Raw genomic sequence first — 23,290 nt, forward strand, 5'->3', positions numbered from 1 at the left:
TGAATTGGCGAGAATTTTATACATATTTATTAAAATATATACCTTATTCATATTTTAAGTGCAGCGTTCCTTTTCGAGGGATTATGCAAGTGAAGCTTATGCTGCAATTATTATACATTAAGTATGATTGGTTGATACTCGGTTATGAGCACATTGGCATACGTAGTCGATATCAATCTTCTAGATGACAAGGTATTGAAAGAATCGAATACAGGCAGATTCTAAAACAGGACTGATTCCTCTACATGCGGATATAATAATATAAATCCCAGTCTTAAGTTGCTATCAATCATGGATAAAAAACCTACAGATATATCAAAATCATTGAATAATAACTGTGTTATATTTTATTTTACAAGAACAGTAAGGTGTCCCTTGAAATGAAGTTACGCGGAACTCACCATTTTTAACTAATACTATTAGTTGAAATAATCTCTTTAACTGTACATTAGCTTTCAGCCAATTTTTACTAGCTATGGTTTCGTCGACAGAAAGCGATTTCAAGAGCTTCACTAAGCGAAGTAGTAGATCAAGTCAACGGGCATCAAGGAAGTCTCAAGGCACAGATAAATCTTCAAGTGTAACGAATATGCTTAATAGAAAGAGGGAATTCTTTGCAAGTTTACGGTACACTTGTGGAATTGTCATATTCTTTTTTTATGCTTTTTATTATTAGCTTTAATCTGCGAATGGTAATAATCCGTCATTTTTTGTAGTTTGAAAGTATTCTCTGAAAATCTATTGTGGACGAACATATTTCCAGTAATATCACACAGATGGTCTAATTATTTGATATAAAGATCTTTGATAGAACTATGGACCAAAGATGTACTCAATCAAATACTTCATAAAAAGTACTTCGTAATATCTCCTTGAACTTTGATACACTGTAACCTATAAATCCGAAACACATATTAGTCCCATGAAACGCGGGTCTATGTCTAAGTAGAGTCTTTATTCGGTTCCGATTGATACTATTTATTTCCCGACATGGTTGAGTAAAAGTCAATGCCGACTTTTTTTATCCTATTCTTGCCCCGGTATTGTCCCTACTTAGAAGTATCAGCTTGCGAAGAAAATCCGACCGCCGTAGTATTAACCGCATAGCTTCTCCCCGCTTTGAGTTTACAATCTTTTATAGTATGGCTAGAACCATTTCGCTTGGAAGAACGAAGACGGAAAATTGCATTGCGAAAATTCCGTAACTATTCCAAAATAATTTAAGTTATTCTATACAATAGAACCAACCGCCGGATATATTTTAAGACCGGCAACGCTTTACAATATCACTAGTGTTGCACTAACAATTATGATATAATTTCTAGTTGAGCGCTGAATTGCTCCTCTTTTAGGAAAGGCAACGGTCCATGAAGAATATTTATCCCCTGATCCGAGCGACTCCTCCCGGGGTCAGCATGTATGACATAAGCATCAGCCATATGCTTCCCTAATACGGATTATCGCGGAACTCTTCAGTATGGTGATCCAGGTCAATCCCGAGTTTCTCCTTGGCAATAACCCCAGATATCAGTTGGTTTTGTGGAGCAACGGAAGTTCCTTTTCCCCGGGGTAATTTTCCACAGTATAGACTATATGTTTTAATTAGTATAAATAGGTAAGCAAATCCTTTCTTTGACAGACATTCTATTTATTCTAAATCAGAACTGGTACAAGTAACTTCAGGAAAAAAAGAAGTTTTTGCTATTATTTTTTAAGACATAAGAATATATTCAATATGACACCTCCTACTGCTGTTGAATCATCAATTAACTTTGGTGGTCACCCAACAATTAAGTCTATCGAAGACCCAGTTGTGAAGAAATTATCATTAGCTGATGACACTGTTATTCGTCACAATGCCCCACCACCAACTTTATATGAAGATGGTTTATTAGAAAAGGGTACAGTCATCTCGTCTACTGGTGCTTTATTGGCCTACTCTGGTAAGAAGACGGGAAGATCTCCAAAGGATAAAAGAATTGTTGATGAGGAAACCTCTACCCAAAATATTTGGTGGGGTCCAGTCAACAAGCAAGTTGACGAATTAACCTGGAAAATTTCTAGATCCAGAGCATTGGACTATTTGAGAACCAGAGAAAAGTTGTTCGTTGTTGATGCATATGCCGGTTGGGATCCAAGATACAGACTCAAAATTAGAGTTATTTGTGCTAGAGCCTACCACGCCTTGTTCATGACTAACATGTTGATCAGACCTACTGAAGAAGAATTAAAGAACTTCGGTGAACCAGACTTTACCATTTATAATGCTGGTCAATTCCCAGCTAATGTTCATACCAAGGGTATGACTTCTTCTACTTCTGTTGAAATTAACTTCAAGGATATGGAAATGGTTATCTTAGGTACTGAATACGCTGGTGAAATGAAAAAGGGTATTTTCACTGTTATGTTCTACTTAATGCCAATTAAGCACAAGATTTTGACTTTGCATTCTTCTGCTAACCAAGGTGTCGAAAAGGGTGATGTTACATTATTCTTCGGTTTATCTGGTACCGGTAAGACTACCTTATCTGCTGATCCAAACAGAAAATTGATAGGTGATGACGAACATTGTTGGTCTGACAACGGTGTCTTCAACATTGAAGGTGGTTGTTACGCTAAGTGTTTAGACTTATCTGCTGAAAAGGAACCAGAAATTTTCAATTCTATTAAATTCGGCTCTATCTTAGAGAATGTTGTATACGACCAAAACACTAAAGTGGTTGATTATGCTGATTCTTCTATTACTGAAAACACAAGATGTGCATACCCTATTGACTTCATTCCATCTGCTAAGATCCCATGCTTAGCTGATGAACATCCAACAAACATTATTTTGTTAACCTGTGATGCATCTGGTGTCTTACCACCAGTTTCTAAGTTGACAAACTCTCAGGTTATGTACCATTTCATTAGTGGTTACACTTCCAAGATGGCTGGTACTGAAGAAGGTGTTACTGAACCACAAGCTACTTTCTCTGCATGTTTCGGTCAACCTTTCTTAGTATTGCACCCAATGAAGTATGCTCAACAATTATCTGACAAGATCAGTAAGTACAATGCTAACGCTTGGTTATTGAACACAGGTTGGGTTGGTGCTTCTGCTGCTCAAGGTGGTAAGAGATGTTCTTTGAAGTACACCAGGGCAATTTTAGATGCTATCCACTCTGGTGAATTGAACAAGGTTGAATACGAAAACTTCCCAACTTTCAACTTGAATGTTCCAAAGACTTGTCCAAACGTTCCATCTGAAATCTTGAACCCAACTAAGGCTTGGACCGAAGGTGACGCCTCTTTCCAAAAGGAAATCAAGTCATTAGCTGGTAAGTTCGCTGAAAACTTCACTAAGTACGCTGATCAAGCTACTTCTGAAGTTAAGGCTGCTGGTCCTGATGCTTAATTCTTCAATCTTCATTAATTTATTTACCTCATTTATTTATATAGTGTTAATTCAAATCAAGTATTTTCCGTTATACCATACTATGTAAGACAAAATGATGATTGTTGCTCGGATACTATTGTTGCAAAAGCTAAAGCCACCAATTAAGCTATAGCTAAACTTTATTGAGACTCCGCAGTGAAAAATGAAATCTCAAGTATAGCAGGGTAGCCGGATAAAGAGGTACAAATCACGTGACAAAATTCCATCGTTGTACGGCTAGGGTCTATTAACCAAAGTATGATCAAGATTAGTGCTAAAATATAGATTCTATTTTGATAAATAATGGGAGGAGAAACAGGGGAAGTATTCCTGAATATTTTAGAGACCTGGTTTAAAGATGTGAAAGGTTCTCTTGAAATTTTGAAACCATCTTGGACTAATTGTTGGGCTATTTGTATAGGAGCATACATATTGTTCAGAATATTAAAACGAATTAATAATCATGTTTTAATGAAAAGGTTTGGAGCAAAGCCAATGCAAATGGAAGCCCCTAACTCATTCTGGGGTATACCGTTAATGTTTAAACTTTTAAAAGCCAAAAGAGAAGGAACCATGGTAGATGTGACAAAGGAACGGTACAAAGAACTTGGTGTTGATACCTTCGATGTGAATATAGCAGGGACTCATGCTATTGTTACGCGCCATCCGGAGAATATCAAGGCAATTTTGGCTACTCAGTTTAACGATTTTGCTTTGGGAAAAAGACATGCTCATTTTAAACCTTTATTGGGGAGTGGTATTTTCACATTGGATGGAGCAGGATGGAAACATTCACGGGCGATGTTGAGACCACAGTTTGCTCGGGAACAAGTAGCGCATGTACAGTCATTGGAACCACATTTACAAACGCTTGCAAAACATATCTTGAATACTAAGGGACAAAGGTTTGATATTCAGCCATTATTTTTCAGGTTAACTATTGATAGCGCTACAGAATTTTTATTTGGCGAATCGGTTGAGAGCTTACATGATGAAAGTGTTGGTTTTACTAAAGATCCTGTTGATTTTGATGGTAAATCTGGATTTGCTGATGCATTCAATATTTCTCAAGCATGGCTAGCCTCGAGAGCTGTAACTCAGAATTTATATTTTCTTGTGGATGGTAGGAGTTTCAGGAAATCAAATGCCAGAGTGCATAAATTCGCTGATTACTATGTAGAGAAAGCATTAAATGCTTCTCCAGAAGATTTAGAAAAGACGTCAAGGGATGGTTATATTTTCTTATATGAATTGGTTAAGCAAACCAGAGACCCTATTGTTTTGAGGGATCAACTATTGAACATATTATTAGCAGGCAGAGATACCACTGCTGGGTTATTATCATTCACATTTTTCGAGTTAGCACGAAACCCAGCTGTTTTCGACAGATTGAAGGAGGAAATATATGAGAAGTTTGGAGATGGAGAAAATGTCAGAATTGAAGAAATAACTTTTGAATCTTTGAAGAAGTGTGAATTCTTAAAGTGTGTTTTGAATGAGATTTTGCGAATGTATCCTTCGGTGCCTCAAAACTTCAGATGTGCAATTAAGAATACTACCTTACCTAAAGGGGGAGGACCAGATGGGCAGTCACCAATTTTCATTCCAAAGGGTAGGAGTGTCCAGTATTATGTATATGCTATGCATAGAAATCCAAAATATTATGGAAAGGATGCAGATGAGTTCAGACCTTCGAGATGGTCAGAGCCAGAGATGAGAAAAGTGGGGTGGGCATTCTTGCCATTTAACGGGGGCCCAAGAATTTGCTTAGGCCAACAATTTGCTTTAACTGAGGCTTCCTATGTTATTGTTCGGTTAATACAGATGTTCCCTAATTTAAGCAGTTTCTGTGAAGAATATCCACCAAGAAAGAGTGTACACCTAACTATGTGTCACCAAAATGGTGTTTTTATTGGAATGTCCTAGATTTAACATAGTGGTCTATTTCGTGAGGTTTTAGATTATGCAAATAAATAGTATTAGTATTTCAATAGTTCAGATTAATATATACAATCTATACGATATGGGGTATGTTAATAGCTGAATTCAAGATTAAGAATGTGATTTTAAACTCAGGTATGATACACCCTCAGTTGCAGCACGTTTAAAAGTTAGTGATACTACCCCTTTTATTGTAAGATCTTATTAATTACTCTCTGTCGGATTTAAATCCGTCTCCGTTGGCGCTCCGTTGTACCCTACAAGATAATTTAAGGAGTAATAGGCTTAATTTGGAGGAATTTAGACTGTTCCTTTTGTAACAAGAATACGGAAGCGGATTAAAAGTCCGTTAAATCCGTTTCGTGCATATTCACATGGCTTAAACGGTCTCTTCCATCACATGAACCATGTATACAGTAGTATGAATATAAGGTTACTATTAACAGATTGAATAATGATGGCGAAACATATTGCTATAAATATATCAGGATAGACTAGGTCATAAAGTATTTTCTAAAATTTCTCGAGAAAGTAATAATTGATTTTAATTATGACATCCGCTGTTCATGAGATTTATAAGTCTATTGAACCATACGTAAACAATTGGTGGTTTATTTGCCTTGGATCGTACATTTTGTTCGTGATTTTAACATGGTTCAACAGACGTATTTTGATGAAAAGGCTTGGTGCAAAACCAATGCAGTTCACGGCACCATATCCAATGTTTGGTATCCCATTAGTGTTTGATCTTTTGAAAGCTAAAAGAGAAGGGACTATGGTAAATATTACAAAAGAAAGATACGAGGAATTCGGAGTTGACACATTCGACTTTAGATTAGCAGGGACACATGTAACAGTAACCCGGGATCCGGAGAATATTAAGGCAATTTTGGCTACTCAGTTTAACGATTTTGTCTTAGGCAAAAGACATGTCCAATTTAAACCTTTATTGGGGGATGGTATTTTCACATTGGATGGAGCAGGGTGGAAACATTCACGGGCGATGTTGAGACCACAGTTTGCTCGGGAACAAGTAGCCCATGTAAAGTCATTGGAACCACATTTACAAACTCTTGCAAAACACATCTTGAATACTAAGGGACAAAGGTTTGATATCCAGCCATTATTTTTCAGGTTAACTATTGATAGCGCTACAGAATTTTTATTTGGCGAGTCGGTTGAGAGCTTACACGATGAAAGTGTCGGATTTACTAAAGATCCTGTTGATTTTGATGGTAAATCTGGATTTGCTGATGCATTCAATGATTCACAAACATGGTTAGCTTCCAGGGCGGTAAGCCAAAATTTTTATTTCCTCTTGAATGGGAAAAGCTTTAAGGATTCTAATGCCAGAGTGCATAAATTCGCTGATTACTATGTAGAGAAAGCATTAAATGCTTCTCCAGAAGATTTAGAAAAGACGTCAAGAGATGGATATATTTTCTTATATGAATTGGTTAAACAAACCAGAGACCCTATTGTTTTGAGGGATCAACTATTGAACATATTATTAGCAGGCAGAGATACTACTGCTGGGTTATTATCATTCACATTTTTCGAGTTAGCACGAAGCCCAGCCATTTTCGACAGATTGAAGGAGGAAATATATGAGAAGTTTGGAGATGGAGAAAATGCCAGAATTGAAGAAATAACTTTTGAATCCTTGAAGAAATGTGAATTCTTGAAGTGTGTTTTGAATGAGATTTTGCGAATGTATCCATCTGTTCCGCAAAATTTCAGGTTTGCAATTAAGAATACTACTTTACCTAAAGGGGGAGGACCAGATGGGCAGTCACCAATTTTCATTCCAAAGGGGGAGAGTGTCCTATACGCTGTATATGCTACGCATAGAAATCCAAAATATTATGGAAAGGATGCAGATGAGTTCAGACCTTCGAGATGGTTAGAGCCAGAGATGAGAAAAGTGGGGTGGGCATTCTTGCCATTTAACGGGGGTCCAAGAATATGCTTAGGCCAACAATTTGCTTTAACCGAGGCCTCCTATGTTGTTGTACGATTAATACAGATGTTCCCTAACTTGAGCAGTTTCTGTGAAGAATATCCTCCAAGAAAGAGTTCGCATTTAACTATGTGCCATCAGGATGGTGTATTTATTGGAATGTCATAATTTCTTATTCGCTTATTCAAAAATTATATGACTTAGTAGCTCCCATTTTAAAACTAAACTTGTTATTCGTATATAGTTCAGAGTAAATTTACATTAATATGATTATGACCCTATTCATTACACTCTGTAGTTTAATAGTAGAGTTACATGCAGGACACTAATGTCGAGACGAGTAGTTCTGAAGTGTAAACAAAATTTTATTCTCTTAGTCTAACTACTAACAAACGGAGGTACAAGTGAATCAAAGGTTTCAGAAGTCATATATCAAATATAATGGCAGGATATAGCACTGATTTAAATTGGTCTACTGATATATTTGTGGACTGCTATAATTCAATTAAATATCAAGATCAACTTAACCTCAGCTTGTTAAGCAATTTAAGGAATGATTTATTCAACATATTAAATTTACCTTCGAGAAGTGATACATCCAGAAATAAATTGATTGATGAATCAACTCCGGTAAAATTTAGTAACGGCGACGAGTTCAAATTAAACAAAGAATTTATTGAATCATCGATTTACTTGTCTACAGAACTAAATATCGATGAAATATTAACGGCCGAGCTATTATACAATTCCACTAAATTAGGCTATGAAAAAGGAACAACGTTTATTGATAGTGGAAGATTGGCCTTCTTTACTCGTTTGCAATTTATATTGAATATCTTGGGTTATTTGATATCAAGTAATAATTTGCGCTTGGTTGTGAATGAAAACTATGATGAATTCTTTAACAATCTATTAATCAGTTTTCAAAAAATTTATGAAATGTTAGAGAAATTAAACGACTTAATTGATAAACAGAAAGTAACTAATGATATAAATAATTTATCATTCATTAACACAATAAATTATATCAAGTCTCAATTATTTAATAGTCATGAGGTTTTGGGACAGATATATTTTAGTTTGGTGGATACTTATTTTGAACAGTTTGGGTCGCTTAAGTATTATTCCAAGATCGTCGATCATGTCAGTAAAACTATAAGTGATAATGATATTCTTATTGTTCATTATTTGCCAGGTTTATTTAAGTTCATTACCAATTTGTCAGACATACCAGAACTGGAAGTTTTTCGCCTTCACAAGCAAATTGTCTCAAAATTGAGCAATGAATATGACAAAGCCGTGTCAGAGGAATCAGTTGATTTATCCAAATCTAATTTAAAAGGATTTGAAATAGTTTTGGATTTCGTGATGTTAACTTCTTTTATCCCATGGTGTAAACTCTCAGAATCACGTACTAATACTATTGATTTTAAGGATGATATTTTGAGATATATTGAGATGTGTATAAGTTGTGGGGCTACAGAAGTATTGTTATGTTACACCGCAGATACTTCAAATTATAAAACGTCAGAGTTATTGGACTGGAGTAATTTGTACGATTTTAGATCGTTATTGCAAATGAATTTTCCTCGTCTAAGCCCAGCTAAATTTATCTACACGAATTCGGGTGATTTAATTAATTTGGTGAATTTGAAACCACAGGAATTTGAAAACATAAATAAATTACTCGATATTTCAAATTACAAAGTATCAGACGACTTTAACCAAAATTTATTAGCCCCATTTTTCCATATTTTCTTCAATTACTTTATAAGTAATGCAGCAATTATACTAACGCTGTTGAGAGATAACGAAGAAGATTTTCTATTATCGTCCATTAATAGAAAGCAATTAGAAAATGAAGAAAAAATTTCAAAAAGCGATGAGGGGATTGATAACGATAAGGATGGCGACAGACATGATAACAAAAAAGCTTTTGCCAATAAACATACTGGCAATGATCTGGGCATTGATTTAGATGAAATTGCAACTAGATCCGACTTGGAGCGGTTCTATTTGGCATTTGTATACACTTATAATAATAGACAAGAATTATGTTCATTATTTTGGTCTAATGATGAAATAACGAACGACATAATGGGCTTTGTTACGTGGGGATTGAGTAATAATACTTCTCCGTTGATTTCTGCGACGTTTTGTTTACTATTAGGTTCGTTAGCATCTAGCGGCGATGAAGCAGCCATTAAAATATGGGAAATTTTGGTTAATAACAATGCTACTTCAGCCAGTGCTAGCGGGTCCTTGAAAAAAAGTGATTTTTCTAAAATATCGATTGATTCCATAATTGAATCGTTGAATTATTATATTGAGTCATTAAACGCAAACTTTGAACAAGATTTGAGCTATCAAGCTAAATTACAGCAAAAAAGACAAGAATTTTTATTTTCTTCTTCTTTCAATAATACAGATAATAATAATGAATCAGACGACTATCTGTTAGACAAGGTCTTAATTGAATTATCCGAAGATTCAGTTGTTTTTATTTCAGGATTTATACAGTTGATATCTTCGATTGTTGGAAATTTATCTTCAACAAGTGACAGATCCATAGAAATCAAGAATATAGCCTTTTCTAGATTCAGTCCTGTAATCTGTGCTTTTTTGAAATTCGATAATATAATCACAGTTTCAAGAAGTATACAATTGAACAATAATTTATTTACAGTGACGAATGGTTCTAATAATCCCAAAACATCAGATTCTCCAAACGTTATAGTTAATGACGATAATAGAGTCATCATTGTTAACCTATTGCTAAACTTATTGTCCGAGTTTGTCAATAATGAAGAAAGCTTAGCAATAAGATATAAAGTTTGGAATATAATTGATCGTTGGATATCCCAAAGTATGAATGATGGCGATTCTTCAAAGGCTACTAATAGTAAATATAATGGTGGCAATTATATTAACTTATCGAATCAGCTAAATGGCATTTCAAATAACCAGCAATCTCAATCAAGATTAAAATATCCAAATAAGCGCACTGTAACCATGAAACAGGGCTTTCAACTTTGTTTGACTCGTCTCTCTGTTGTTGGAAATTTCACGAAATTAGTTAGTCATCTATTAAGGCCACTCGAAATAGAATCACAGAAGGCATTTACAGCTTATAAATTACTATACCCTGTTGACTTGGGAGCAGGATATAGGTACGGTAATCAAATTGGTATTTGGCCTTACGTGGAGTATTTATTACTTGAGGTTTTTGCAAAGTCAGATGATTTACCCAATAAAAAAGATCAATATGACTTGAAATTATCATTGATTAGTTTGATTGAAAGTTCATTGAGCGAGATAGACTGGGTATTTTTGAATGATGTTGCTCCTAATATGATAAACAACTTGAAAAATTTAGATAACATAGTTGATTCCCTTTCTCCTAGCAATCCCATCACGTATCAATTATTCATTAAATTACATCATTCTTTAGCCGTAATGAACTATTTATTTGATGAAAAGGTTTACAAGTCACTTTTCAATATTATAAGTATCGGAACTGAGTCAATTAATGAGAATGAATCTTTAAGTATTTTGGTTGATAAATGTTTGACAATCCTTGATAAGGCATTAGAATTACAAGACACATTTGTTCACAGATTGTTGCCTATTTTAAAAATCCAAGAAATTCAATCATTTAATGGTTCCAGTTCTGCAGGCTTCGGCACAAGTATGAGTTTGGCGTTATCAGCCCCTAAAAGTGTGTTTGATAATATTTATTATCCTAAAAATATTGGCACAAATGGTATTTCAGACTTTTTTGAAATTTTTTTGTTCAATCTAGGAACTATAGCCCATTTTGCATTATATGTTAGTTCACCTCAATTAAGCATTGCAAACTCAGCTATAAGGATCTTACACAAGATCAGCCAGTCACCATTTTTTATTGCCAAAGTTGAGCACAATTCTGCAGATCCATTATTAAATAAAAATAGGCTATTAACAGTCTTTGAAAGCATCGATGAGTCTGTTAAAATTCAATTTTCATTTATTCAACAAATAGAGATATTTATTGAAGACTATAGCGATTTGCAAATCAAGTTTAGTATATTACAATTTTTGATTGATAATCTACAACAATCTATTGGAGGACCGGGGGTAGCACATTTCTTGCTAGGCTATGAAATACGCGGTGGAAATTTGTTTTTGAATGATTCAAAGTCAAAAAATACATTATTGAAGTCTTTGCTCAAATCTTTAAGTACAAGCTTAGATTTAATATCTGAAATTGATTATAATAATGGTAACATTCATATTATAGATGCAGCCCCTGCTGAATTATCGTCGAAGATATTAGAGATTTTTGTTAAATTATGCCATGATCCTATTTCTTCTAACATTACATTGAATTATTTGCGTAATTATAACTTAGAATCTAACGATTTGTTTGCCAAATTGATTGATTGCCAACCAAAAATAGATCCAAACACTATATGGTCTAATAGCAAGTTTGAGGGAGATTTACAAGATGGCAAAATGAATAGTTTTATACAAGATTTATTGGCTCCTAGGGCGTTGCTTTCCTTCATTAATCACAGAAATTTAATCCTACAGTATTTATCCTTAGAGTTTCTTAATATCTCTCAACAGAAGGCAATTATTAAGAAAGATTCTTATATTGACTTATTGCTAAATGGTAATGAATTTTTGAATGGGTCGCCAAAGATTTTGAACTTTCTCGATGTCTTAAATTTCAAATTTTTTAACTTCGAGATCTATAAATATGAGATTTTCGATGGAAAATACAATTTGGCATTAATACTAGAACAAATGACTAAGAATAAATTACTGACCGATATATTAGATACATCAGTTCTTGAAAATCTTTACAAAATCATTTGTAAAAATGCAAATAGTCAGCTACAAGGTAGAGAATCAAAAATTTCCTTTTCGCAAGATGTTATGGATGAAGGTTCTAAAATTACTGAGTTTTTGACGAAATATATTATCTCTATTGAATTAAAGAATGTTCAATTATCGTGTTTGCATTCATGGACACAATTAATTCAAGTATTGGTCAGTGATGGAGATATGCCATTAAGCAAGAAGTCAAACCTTATCTTAGAAATTTTTCAAATTATATTGCCCAAAATTAACGACTATTTGGGGCAAGACATTTCATTTTCTGAGGAATTTATTTCCTTATGTGTTTTATTATTTGATTTATATGAACAAGAAAGTTTATCTATAACGCAAGAAAATGACAAAGTATCCTTGTACATGGACAGATTAATTCCATTATTCAAAACCTGCATTAATGGAATAATGAGTTCGAATTCAACGCCTGATTTGAGGTCCGACTTATATGTTTTGGTAAACAAGTTTTTGCAAAAGTCATTTAAAAACAATGATTTAATAAAACAAATAATAGTGATAATTAAGCTGATAGATTCAAAATTTATTGATATCATTAGTAATGATTCGATTTGTGCTGAAGGTGCTCCAAGAATCACTTCATTATTATTATTGGAATCATTAATACATTTATCATCAAATAACAAGGTTAATTTTATATTGGAGTTGATGATAAAGAACAATTCATTATCTTTACTTATTAGGTCTTTGAAAAGGACTGATGAGATGCTTTCTCATTATTCTGAATCTAGTTCCCTGAAAAATGGAATTGATACGTTGTTGTATGAGTTAACTGCATTTAAATCTACCCTTTACTTCTTAATAAGAGTTGCACAAACCAGACTTGGATCATCACAGCTTATTCAAAACGAAATCTTCTCAATTATAAAGCAGTGCAAATTTTTGTCCATTGATCCTGACTTGGGCTTGGAATTGAAAATCAATGAATTGAACGGTAATGACAAATCCATTTACATTAGTTTGTCACTTGATACTCCTATCTCATTGATAGACGTGAACAAACATCATAAATCTGAAAGAGATAACAAAATTTCTTTTTTTGAATTCCTTGTTCCTATCTTCCAATTAATCTCTGCTGTATTATTATCAATGGGACCATCATATAAACCTAGCATAATACAAGCGAAGGATTTGTTACACCATTTCAATAGATTGGTTGTCGGTGTAATGAAAAGAGATGTATTGATTGAAAATAAACAGATCCTGTCCATGAAATATCAAGAAGATACCATCTCATATTTGGGATTAAAGGATTTGGTTCAGTTGATTGTATTATTGGATTCTTTAGTCAATTATGAATCAGATGATAAAAACTAGAATCAATTGTATCTCTATATTTAGATAATTATTGCATAATATACACTTTTGCTTAGACATGAAGAGTGGTAAGAATAGCATTTGGATTAAATACTTGAGAAATTTAATAGATAACACTTGTGTAATTTACAAAGTTTGCGAGGGAACAAGGTTCATATTGTAATGACAATTTGATGTAATATGGATAATGTGCTGCTATGCGTATATATCTCTATAAGCATGTTTTTAGGACTTTTGTAAGGAAACTGAGGACTAATATAGTAATTAATTGTTTATACTTTATATATATGTTCTATTGACCTTATAGAACCATATTTAGCTTCTTATATTACTCTTAGCTAACTAACTAACCTTAACTACCTATAATTAGTTCCTGATTTCCTTACTCTCTTTCTTGAGACTTCGAGGATAATCTACTCTATTCATACACTAAGTTTTGCAACACTGATGTATAACTTTCGCAACATTATATATACATATAATAAATATATGTATACTTGTATTCTCTTACAGATTTTTGTAAGAGAACTGGGTCCAAATTAGATCCTTCTCAAATGTCCACGTTTCTTGATATTCCTTCTTTTTTGGTTTACGAAAGTAAACTTTTTCTCTCAGATCTCGAGCGGCTTCAAAGCTTGCTGCTACGTCCATTGCTTCGTCTAATGTACTGCAATTTCTTAGACTGACTTCATAACCTATCATCTTCTTTAAGCCCAAAATGTATTTTATCAAGTGCCCTTGTTGCAGGTACACATTATCAGGCAATTGGTAAGTTATGTCTCTAAATTGTTGATTATAATATTGGACAGTTGTCGTTTGATGGATACTATGATATTTTCTCGCACAGTCTAATATTGTATCTTGTCGGACGTGAGACGGAAATCTTTCTAGGTATGCTTTCTCAAACAACTTGATATCTCTTCTAGTAATCAGGTCCAACCTTTCATACCATCTTAATGCTTTTCCTTCTAAAAAGGTTGCAACAAACAAAGCTTTGACATCTTCCGGAAGAGCTCTCAACTCTAATTGAAGATGCATTTTCAGGATAAACTCTTTGGGATCATACTCTCTGTTATTACCTGAAAATGGTTTGATGACAGGTATGCCTAGATTCACTGCTACTATGTTACTCATTCTCTGATATCTTCGATCTAACTTGCGGCACTACTAATTGTAAGGGAACTGGGCCTAAATTAGGTAATTTCTATGACTAACACTCAATATACTATGCGGTTCTTACTCATATAACTTTATCTTAACTTATAGATTGACAACTTAACTAATTACTCTCTATTTAGATCCTAATTCCTTTGATCCCTGTTCTGAGATTTATAGGGATTATTCTACGTATTTATAGTTTTGCAATCGTGGCTGTAACTCCAGTTATACCTTCAGCACATGCAACTTGCAACACGTCTACTTCCTAACGTATATATATATGAACAAAACATTTTAGAATTTTAACAAATGGTTTCGTGGTCTAGTTGGTTATGGCATCTGCTTAACACGCAGAACGTCCCCAGTTCGATCCTGGGCGAAATCATTTTTTTCCTGTCCAACTCAAAATGCCTTGCCGAGAGTGACATAAAAGTAACAGGCTCAAAACCATCAGTGCCGCTGCCAAGACTTTATTTTTATACAATTTATCTTCTTTCGCTAGGGCTCACTAGCCAAATTGGGATGCTTAAAGCCGTGCAAAGAAGCCATGCCTTAACTTTTATTATTTAAGATTACGGGAGTAAGTAATGAAGCCGCATAATTAATAGAGTTTTAAATGACGTCTCGATCAAAGAAGAGTTAAAGCTGATCCTATTGGTCTATTACTTGTCGTAGATGAGTTCTTATATGACGTGATAAAAGCAATTCAGAAAGAAAAGAGTATATGCCAGATCTGAGATTATTATGTTAAGAACTTAATTATTATGTAAGATAATTGTAGAAGAAGCCTCATCGCTAGGGAAATTTTCCGCTGGGCAAAAAGAAAAAGCCAATATCCCGAACCGAACGAAGCAAAAACATACATAAACAGAGTGAAGTTACTTCTTCGTATTTATAATTCCTAGTGAAAATATTGTTTCAATACTCATCGGACATACTTGATAAAGGAGACATTAATCGTAAGCTTATATAATATATTCATAAGAAGGTATTGATTAATATAAAGAAGTTCGAAATAAATTTTTTTTGTCAGAATCAAATATCATAGTCAGAGATTAATTAGTACGACGTTGATTATTTGTTAGACATATTATTCATAAAGAGGCTTCGTGAATTGAAGAAAATATGTGGTTGAGATCGGAAAAGGAAGATTCAAATATGATGGAGACATCAAAGGGTGGAAAAATTGATACTTTTGGTGGAGAAGGAGGATCCGCTAACAGTGTTATTTCCAAGAGTTTGTCTACTGGTGGCGCTGATGGAGAAGAGAAAAAATTTGACGAAAAGAAGGTATACCCAAAGGGACACATCCAAAGAAAGTTAGAAAGTCGTCATGTTCAGTTGATTGCGATCGGGGGTTCGATTGGTACAGGTCTTTTTGTGACAATTGGTACTACAGGATTAGTGAATGCTGGACCATTAGGGTTATTATTGGCCTATTCATTTTGGACGTTCATTATTTTGTTGTTGACCACCTCTATAGGTGAGATGGTATCGTTCTTGCCAGTAGCTGCCCCATTTATTACTATGGCTGGTAGATGTGTCGATGAGGCCTTTGAATGTGCAGTGGGCTGGAATTTTTTCTTGATGCAAGCTTTATACATTCCTTTTGAAATTACTGCTGTTAATGGTATGATTCATTTCTGGAGAAGTGACTATTCACCAGCTATTACATTGTGTATCCAAATTTTTATCTATGCATGTATCAATGTTTTTGCTGTTAGACTTTACGGTGAAGCCGAATTTTGGTTATCTATCTCAAAGTTAATTTTATGTATTGGATTATTATTCTTTACCCTTATTACTATGTGTGGTGGTAACCCACAGCATGATGCATTTGGTTTCAGAAACTGGAATGTCGAAGGTGGCCCAATGGGTGAAGTAATTACTACTGGACCTTTGGGTAAATTTCAAGGTTTTTTAGCCGGCTTGATTAGTGCATGTTTTACTGTTGTTGGTCCTGAATATATGTCTATGGTTTCAGCCGAAGCAAAGAACCCTAGAAAAACTATGCCAACTGCCTTTAAGACTGTTTTGTATAGATTGGCTTTGTTCTACATTGGTGGTGCATTGAGTGTGACTATTTTGATCAGTTACAAAGATCCAAAGTACATCGAATTGACTGCAGACTCTTCGAATGCCGCTTCTTCTCCTTATGTGGTAGCAATGCAGAATTTGCACATTGATGTCTTGCCTCATATTGTGAATGCTGTTGTATTGACTTCAGCATTTTCAGCAGGTAATTCATATACATACTGTTCTTCAAGAGCTTTATATGCATTAGCTCAGAGAAAGTTTGCGCCTAAACTTTTTACTTACTGTACTAAAAATGGTGTTCCAATTTACTGTGTTTTGGTTGCCATCTGTTTCTCAATGTTATCATTAATGCAATTGAGTCTGGGAAGTGCTAAAGCTTTAAATTATATGGTTAGTTTATGTACAGGTTCACAACTATTGAACTATGGTTTTATGACAATCACCTACATGTGCTTCTATAGAGCTGTTAAAGTCCAAGGCTTGGATAGAAGAACATTCCCTTATAGAGCATGGTTCCAACCTTACTCCATATGTATTGCAGCATTTTTCATTTGGTGTATGATCGGTATTTTAGGATACACCGTTTTCATTCCTGGGCATTGGGAAGTTGACTCATTCTTGTTTAACTACGTTATGATATTTGTTAGTGCTGCTATTTACATTTTCTGGAAAGTCTTAAAGAGGACTCCTTTCGTTAAGCCTGAGGAAGCGGATATTTTCACAGGCATCGAGGAAATTGAAGAGCATGAATATGAATACTATGCCAAATTAGAGGGTGAAGATGAAGATGGCAAGCATAAAGAAAGCAAATTCAAGAACATGCTTCACTGGATTTTTTGAGTCATTATTTACCTAAAGCATGCGTCCTTTAATTCGTGTATTATTTTTCGAGGCTTTCGGTCCTTGTTATTCTTATTAGTTACTTATTATATTAATTGAAGTTCATTTTGTAAAGAATCTAGTAATTCTACATTTATTCATAAATAGTTTTTATTTTCAAATCACATATGCAAATCTATAATTCATTTTATCAATTAACCCACTCCCAAGTGATATCAATTCTACCTAAACTTTGATCAGCAAGTTGCGAAAATGCACTTGGTGAAAAGTCTAAATCATTTTCAGAGCATCCCTCACATGAGTCAACTACAGTTACTTCAACTGAATTTCCTTCATATGTTGCCTTTATTTTCTTACCGCACAAGGAGTTATCATTCGAGTTACCATTAACCTGGTTTTCTTCGTATAATATATGAGAGACAGCAACAATGTAGTCAGTATCTTGACTTGTTTTTCCACAGGCGCCTAATCCAGTAGAGTAAAATGTTCCTTCACCAGAATGATCGCCCGAAGAAGGTTGTGAAGTCCCAGTGGAGGAAGTACTCGATGAAGTCTCAGTAGCTGGAGTGGCACTTTTAGCAATAGATGTAGGTACGGCATCTTGACTTGCAGTTTGAGCATCAGTAGCAGCAATAGAAGCGGAAGTTGTAAGCTCTTTGGCATTGTTATCTAAATTTGCAACGCCTGCGCCAGAAGTCTCATTAGGAGATGAAGTGACAGTAGCTTCAGTATCTTCAGCGACTGCGATGGAAGTTGCATCTCCTCCGTCTATAACAGTTGATTGAATGGTAGTATAGTGCGTAACATAGACAGTATGAACCTCAGGTACTGGCTGACAGGAGACTAAGTATGCGTTCAATAATGTAAATAAAATAGTTGATGAAAATTTCATTTTTAATGATTATGTTAAGGAAAGACTTTATTTTAAATAGGAAAGTATGAACAAGTTTAAAGGAATGTGTGTTCAGCAAGCCAGAAGGAATGTATTTTCAATTGGGTAAAGGAATGTAAGTACTAACAGAATATATATCATCAAAACGGAGAGAAATGATTGCATTTATATACTCAAGCTGAGATTCTAGATCGCATAGGGTAGCAGGCTGGTTTCTATCCCTTTAAAATAAAAAAAATAAAGATGTGTACGAATATTTCCCCTTTTGATCTGTAAGATTGATTTGGTACCTGAAACATCTTGATCTGATGCGCTTACGACGTTTGAAGGTGCTAATTGTAGTCTACAACGTATATGTTTTGTAAACTAAACGCGCTTCTGAAACAATCGCGTAACGAATTTTGAGGTACCTTATTACACGTTACATATAGGCGTATGAACTGCGAGTAATACTATTTATTCAAAATGGTAAAATATATACGTGGTATATCTATTATCTTCATACTTCCATAAAAAACATAGATAATTTGTAGACCTAGAATTGTTTACTGAACTTACTCCTTGGCTTCAATTCTAAATCTAAATGCTAGTAGATCATACAAATTAAGCTTGTAGTCACTTATGCTCAATGCTGACGAATAGAACATCAATCAATGCATTTATGGGGAAAAATATCTTCTAATTGACAGAAAAGCCATTTGCTTTGAAAACTTGTTAATCCTATAGCTTTAGCTCTTAATCTCATATTTCTGTCATCAGTGATTAGAATACAATAATTAAATGACTTAGATGCAGCTGAATCCAAAACAACTGCTTCATTGGATGGACCGTTTACAGTCAGATTGAGTCCTTTCATTAGTTTTTTGCTCATTTCATCATGTTTATTGACTGAAATCAATATGGTTTCTTCAACATTTGTTCTCCAGTTAGAATTATTCTCAAATTCTGTAGTTTCGTTAATATCTGAGGCAACAGACCCATCGAACCTTAATGGTAAAATCTCTCCCGTAAAATATAATTCTCTGATGATAATGACAGACCTGGTAGCTGCATCCGCAATCGTGGCTTCTGCTGATTTCCTTAGAGATCTCAATTCCTGAAATACGATTAACGGAATCAGAAGTTTTAAAACACTATTCCGAACACATTTAAATACTCTTCCACAATGCTTTAACCAAATGTTTGTGTCTAATGTAATGTATGTAAGTTTGCTATCGATACCATCTCCAAGGTCACCTTCGACCGATGATCTGTGACTTCTGGACGGTAAACTTTCAGAATTGTTCATGAAAATCTCATTATAAAGATCATCGCCGACATTCATTTGGTTTGCATGCTGGAATGCCTGGTCATTCAGTTGCTGAAACATATTTGAACTGGAATCATATTCTAGTTGAGGATCATAAAATTTGGAATTTCCATAATTCTCCAAGTCGTTTTCATCGTCGATCTCTTTATAATTAAAATGCTGGCCACTTGTATCACCCGGGGAGTTCAGTCTGGAAAGATCAAACCATACATCGTCTCTTTCTAATACACTTATATTTTCAAGTGCTGAACGATTCACTAAGTTTTCAGGCGTGATTTGTTGTAAGAAATTGTTCTGCACAAAGCGCTTGTCACTTAATAGAAATTCCTCAATATAAGCATATGCACCCGATTCTCTTGTAGATGGATCAAAGACATCAGAGTTCAAATAAATTTCCTCATCAAACTTGAAGCCTTCGTTTGACCTTACGAGTCCGAATTCATAGTTCTCTGCAATGAACCGTGCAAGTAGAAGGATACGGACAATTCGCTCGTCATTATCAAATTCCAGTTGCACTCTTATTTTCTGCTCGTAATTATTAATCAGGTCGACAACTGGCGAAGTTCCGCAAATTGGTAAATCAAACAAATTATAATTCTGAACTCCTGCCAGGCTTATGTCACTATAATCATTTTTAGTCGATATAAAATCAAACCACACTGTACCCCAACATTTCCATACTTCTGGTAAAAATTCATTATTATTAAAATGATCGACATAATTTGGATGATTTAGGATATAAAAACGGCACATCTCATTCAATTTTGCGTTATTCTTTGTTACAGAAAGTAATGAATTAAGATAATTGATAATTGATTCCCAAGGAAACAATTTACGAAATATCCACATAAACATAGGTTTCGAATTCGGAAACTTATTCGTTGCTTCACCAACAGAAATTAGAAAGTATAACCATACTACAACATGACATGTCGATGCTTGTTTCGGTCCTATTAAGTAATGGTTCAATATGCGGACAGACAATTCAAGTACAGACTTGTTAATAAACTTTAAACAGTAGAACCAATTATCGGCGGATAGATCAGATGCAGTGATTGCTTGACCATCTACACCACTTGAAATGGTAGCAGCATTAATTGACTCATCGATATGGGATTGGGAACCCCTTGATTTTCTTTTTCGATCTTTTTTATCTTTTCTTTCTTTCAAAACTTCAGGTAACTGAAAAATTTTAGCAAATGGATTTTTAGCATCACCAAATCCTATTAAATGATTAATATTCGCTATGGCAAATAAGGAACCCTTATTAAACCAAAAGTTCATTTTTTCAACCGAATTTGTAGCTCCAGATTGCTGTTGTTGTTGCAAATAGTAGGGATGATGAGTATCATTCATTGAAGTAGTCCCATGTGGGGTGTATATTTCTCCAGTGAAGAAATTGTATCCATTAGAGTCAGATCCAAATGTTAAACCATAACGGGTTACTAAGTCGATACCATACTGTAGTTGTGTATCATGAATATTATCCGCATTACCCGATATATTCTCCGAATTACTGTGGTTTGTATGAATGCTTAATAAGACTTTGTGAATTTTAATAAAGTCAATTGTAGGTAATTCCAATAATGATAGAATATTTCTTTGGGTACAAATATTCTCGACTACTAATCTTAAATATTGTTGAGTTGGGACGAATGGATCGCGACATACTACCGACTTACCAATGTTTACCAAAGCATCTAAGTTATCTTGCTGGACTGTACACATATGATAATAAATTTTTCCATGTCCATACAATGTCTTCATCGCAACAGAATACCAATATTCGGCACTGATCTTCCAATCAATGAATCTAGAGGAATACAAAGCAATTGCCATTCGTGATAAATCCCCCAATTTTTCGGACCACCATCCTTCCATTTCTAGTACAGGATCAGTTAAGTTTGAAATAATATTGAAGCAGTATGCTATAAAGCACAGACAAATCTCGTGATCCTGGAATATACTCATGATATTCTTTAATACCTCTAAAAATCCAACTATACCGTAGACCCACATCCGTCTTGGGATCTTATATAAATCAACTATGTTCTTACCAGTCTTGAATTGAGTTTGATTTGACGTTGGCTTTAATGCAGTGACCAAAAAATCGTAATAATTATCCAATAATGTTATATTATGATGATAGACAGTCCAAAGATCATTCAGTAATTCTGAAGCTTTTGAAGAAGATGACACAGACGATGATGAATTCGCTGATGATGACAATTGTGGATTAACCATAGGTGAATCACGGTAGCTTTGTATACTAGTGCTTGCCGTAGTATTTATTTTAATAGATATCTCTATGCAATTCTTTTGGACTACTTCTTCGAAATTTACGATATTTTTGTATGTGTCTTTGAGTTTTGACGCCAATTGCTGCTCTTCATCTGACATAGTTCGTTGGTAATGCTGCTGTTGGTTTTGTTGCTGATCTGGAGGAGAAACCTCATGGACATTTTCTTGCTGTAAAGGCTGCCCTTGCATTATAGGGTTCATCAGCAGAGTAATTTCCTTAGTCCCAGATGAGAATTCTGAAGATTGCATATTATCTGCATGTGCTTGAAGAGTCCTGCCTTGTGGCCTATTAGGTTGATTCTGATCTAGTGCATTTGAATCAGACAGATCAGAATTATTGTTAGCAGAAAGGCTTGACATAGGATTAATATTCGGACTTGACGGAACATCATACGCCGAAGGAGTAGGTGTTTTCATGGTTCCTGTAACCACTGGGTTTCCATTATGCTGACTTTTTTGATTCTGCATCATACTTCTTCTAACATTATTACGAATCATTGGATTATTACTAAGTCTCTGCGATGAAACACCGGCCGCATTAACATTAGCTGATATTGTATTGTTATTTGGGAAGTTGAAATCTTGTGTATTTTGCATAGATATGGGCATCTGTAGAGGGTTTGGGGTTCGTTTATTCGAGTTATTGGTCATGTAATTTGACAAGCTGTTTTGCCGTTTTTGTTGTTGTGACGAAGGATTGGAAGGCTCACCTTGGTACGAGTTAACCATAGGATTCCTATTAAAGTCTGCCACCAGATCAGGGATATAATTGAGGTGTTTATTATTCATAATAAATAAACCTGCTGGGGAGATACAAATTTGAATGGGAACTGATAATTAGGCCTTGATCTGAAGTCAAAATTGATTAGACACTTCTACGTATCAGTTTCTGTATGGAAAATATTGACCCGCGGACGACTTCGACTGACTCTTACAAATTGCCATGATCTCGAATAAACGATAGCAAACTACATATATGAGCCAAAGCCATGTATTATAACGGGGATAGCATAAACACCGAGATTATGCTATGTTTGTCATTTGTTTTATGGAAATCTTGTGAACCTGACAGGCTATTTCATGAATATAGGCTAGATGAACCGACTTATACAACTATAGTTTCCTCGAAACAAATACTTGATAGTCTCGCAGCTATCATATTTTAAACACTTGCTGTTTGATCATTCGGCCAGTACGGACTATATATAATCAATTGTAGACTAG

General features: G+C 34.6%; 8 protein-coding genes across 8 annotated transcripts; 5 read left to right on the plus strand and 3 right to left on the minus strand.

The window, feature by feature from the left end:
• Window positions 1-1,735: 1,735 nt before the first annotated feature.
• Window positions 1,736-3,397, plus strand: PCK1 (phosphoenolpyruvate carboxykinase; the record flags this gene model as incomplete). Its single annotated transcript, XM_015611029.1, has 1 exon — window positions 1,736-3,397. The coding sequence occupies one exon, from the start codon at window positions 1,736-1,738 to the stop codon at window positions 3,395-3,397; it is 1,662 nt and encodes a 553-aa protein (XP_015468159.1).
• A 324-nt stretch (window positions 3,398-3,721) lies between these two features.
• AC631_02200 (cytochrome P450) lies at window positions 3,722-5,344 on the plus strand (the record flags this gene model as incomplete). Its single annotated transcript, XM_015611030.1, has 1 exon — window positions 3,722-5,344. One exon carries the CDS (start codon window positions 3,722-3,724, stop codon window positions 5,342-5,344), a length of 1,623 nt encoding a protein of 540 aa, XP_015468160.1.
• Window positions 5,345-5,909: 565 nt separating this feature from the next.
• AC631_02201 (cytochrome P450) lies at window positions 5,910-7,487 on the plus strand (the record flags this gene model as incomplete). Its single annotated transcript, XM_015611031.1, has 1 exon — window positions 5,910-7,487. One exon carries the CDS (start codon window positions 5,910-5,912, stop codon window positions 7,485-7,487), a length of 1,578 nt encoding a protein of 525 aa, XP_015468161.1.
• Window positions 7,488-7,760: 273 nt separating this feature from the next.
• Window positions 7,761-13,529, plus strand: AC631_02202 (uncharacterized protein; the record flags this gene model as incomplete). The annotated part of the gene is made up of 1 exon (XM_015611032.1): window positions 7,761-13,529. One exon carries the CDS (start codon window positions 7,761-7,763, stop codon window positions 13,527-13,529), a length of 5,769 nt encoding a protein of 1,922 aa, XP_015468162.1.
• Window positions 13,530-14,036: 507 nt separating this feature from the next.
• AC631_02203 (uncharacterized protein) lies at window positions 14,037-14,663 on the minus strand (the record flags this gene model as incomplete). Its single annotated transcript, XM_015611033.1, has 1 exon — window positions 14,037-14,663. One exon carries the CDS (start codon window positions 14,661-14,663, stop codon window positions 14,037-14,039), a length of 627 nt encoding a protein of 208 aa, XP_015468163.1.
• A 1,149-nt stretch (window positions 14,664-15,812) lies between these two features.
• Window positions 15,813-17,564, plus strand: AGP2 (Agp2p; the record flags this gene model as incomplete). Its single annotated transcript, XM_015611034.1, has 1 exon — window positions 15,813-17,564. The coding sequence occupies one exon, from the start codon at window positions 15,813-15,815 to the stop codon at window positions 17,562-17,564; it is 1,752 nt and encodes a 583-aa protein (XP_015468164.1).
• Window positions 17,565-17,754: 190 nt separating this feature from the next.
• Window positions 17,755-18,456, minus strand: DAG7 (Dag7p; the record flags this gene model as incomplete). Its single annotated transcript, XM_015611035.1, has 1 exon — window positions 17,755-18,456. One exon carries the CDS (start codon window positions 18,454-18,456, stop codon window positions 17,755-17,757), a length of 702 nt encoding a protein of 233 aa, XP_015468165.1.
• A 646-nt stretch (window positions 18,457-19,102) lies between these two features.
• AC631_02206 (uncharacterized protein) lies at window positions 19,103-22,855 on the minus strand (the record flags this gene model as incomplete). Its single annotated transcript, XM_015611036.1, has 1 exon — window positions 19,103-22,855. The coding sequence occupies one exon, from the start codon at window positions 22,853-22,855 to the stop codon at window positions 19,103-19,105; it is 3,753 nt and encodes a 1,250-aa protein (XP_015468166.1).
• Window positions 22,856-23,290: the final 435 nt, after the last annotated feature.

This window comes from Debaryomyces fabryi, assembly GCF_001447935.2.
Source record: "Debaryomyces fabryi strain CBS 789 chromosome Unknown contig00036, whole genome shotgun sequence".
In the NCBI taxonomy this organism is placed as follows: domain Eukaryota; kingdom Fungi; phylum Ascomycota; class Pichiomycetes; order Serinales; family Debaryomycetaceae; genus Debaryomyces; species Debaryomyces fabryi.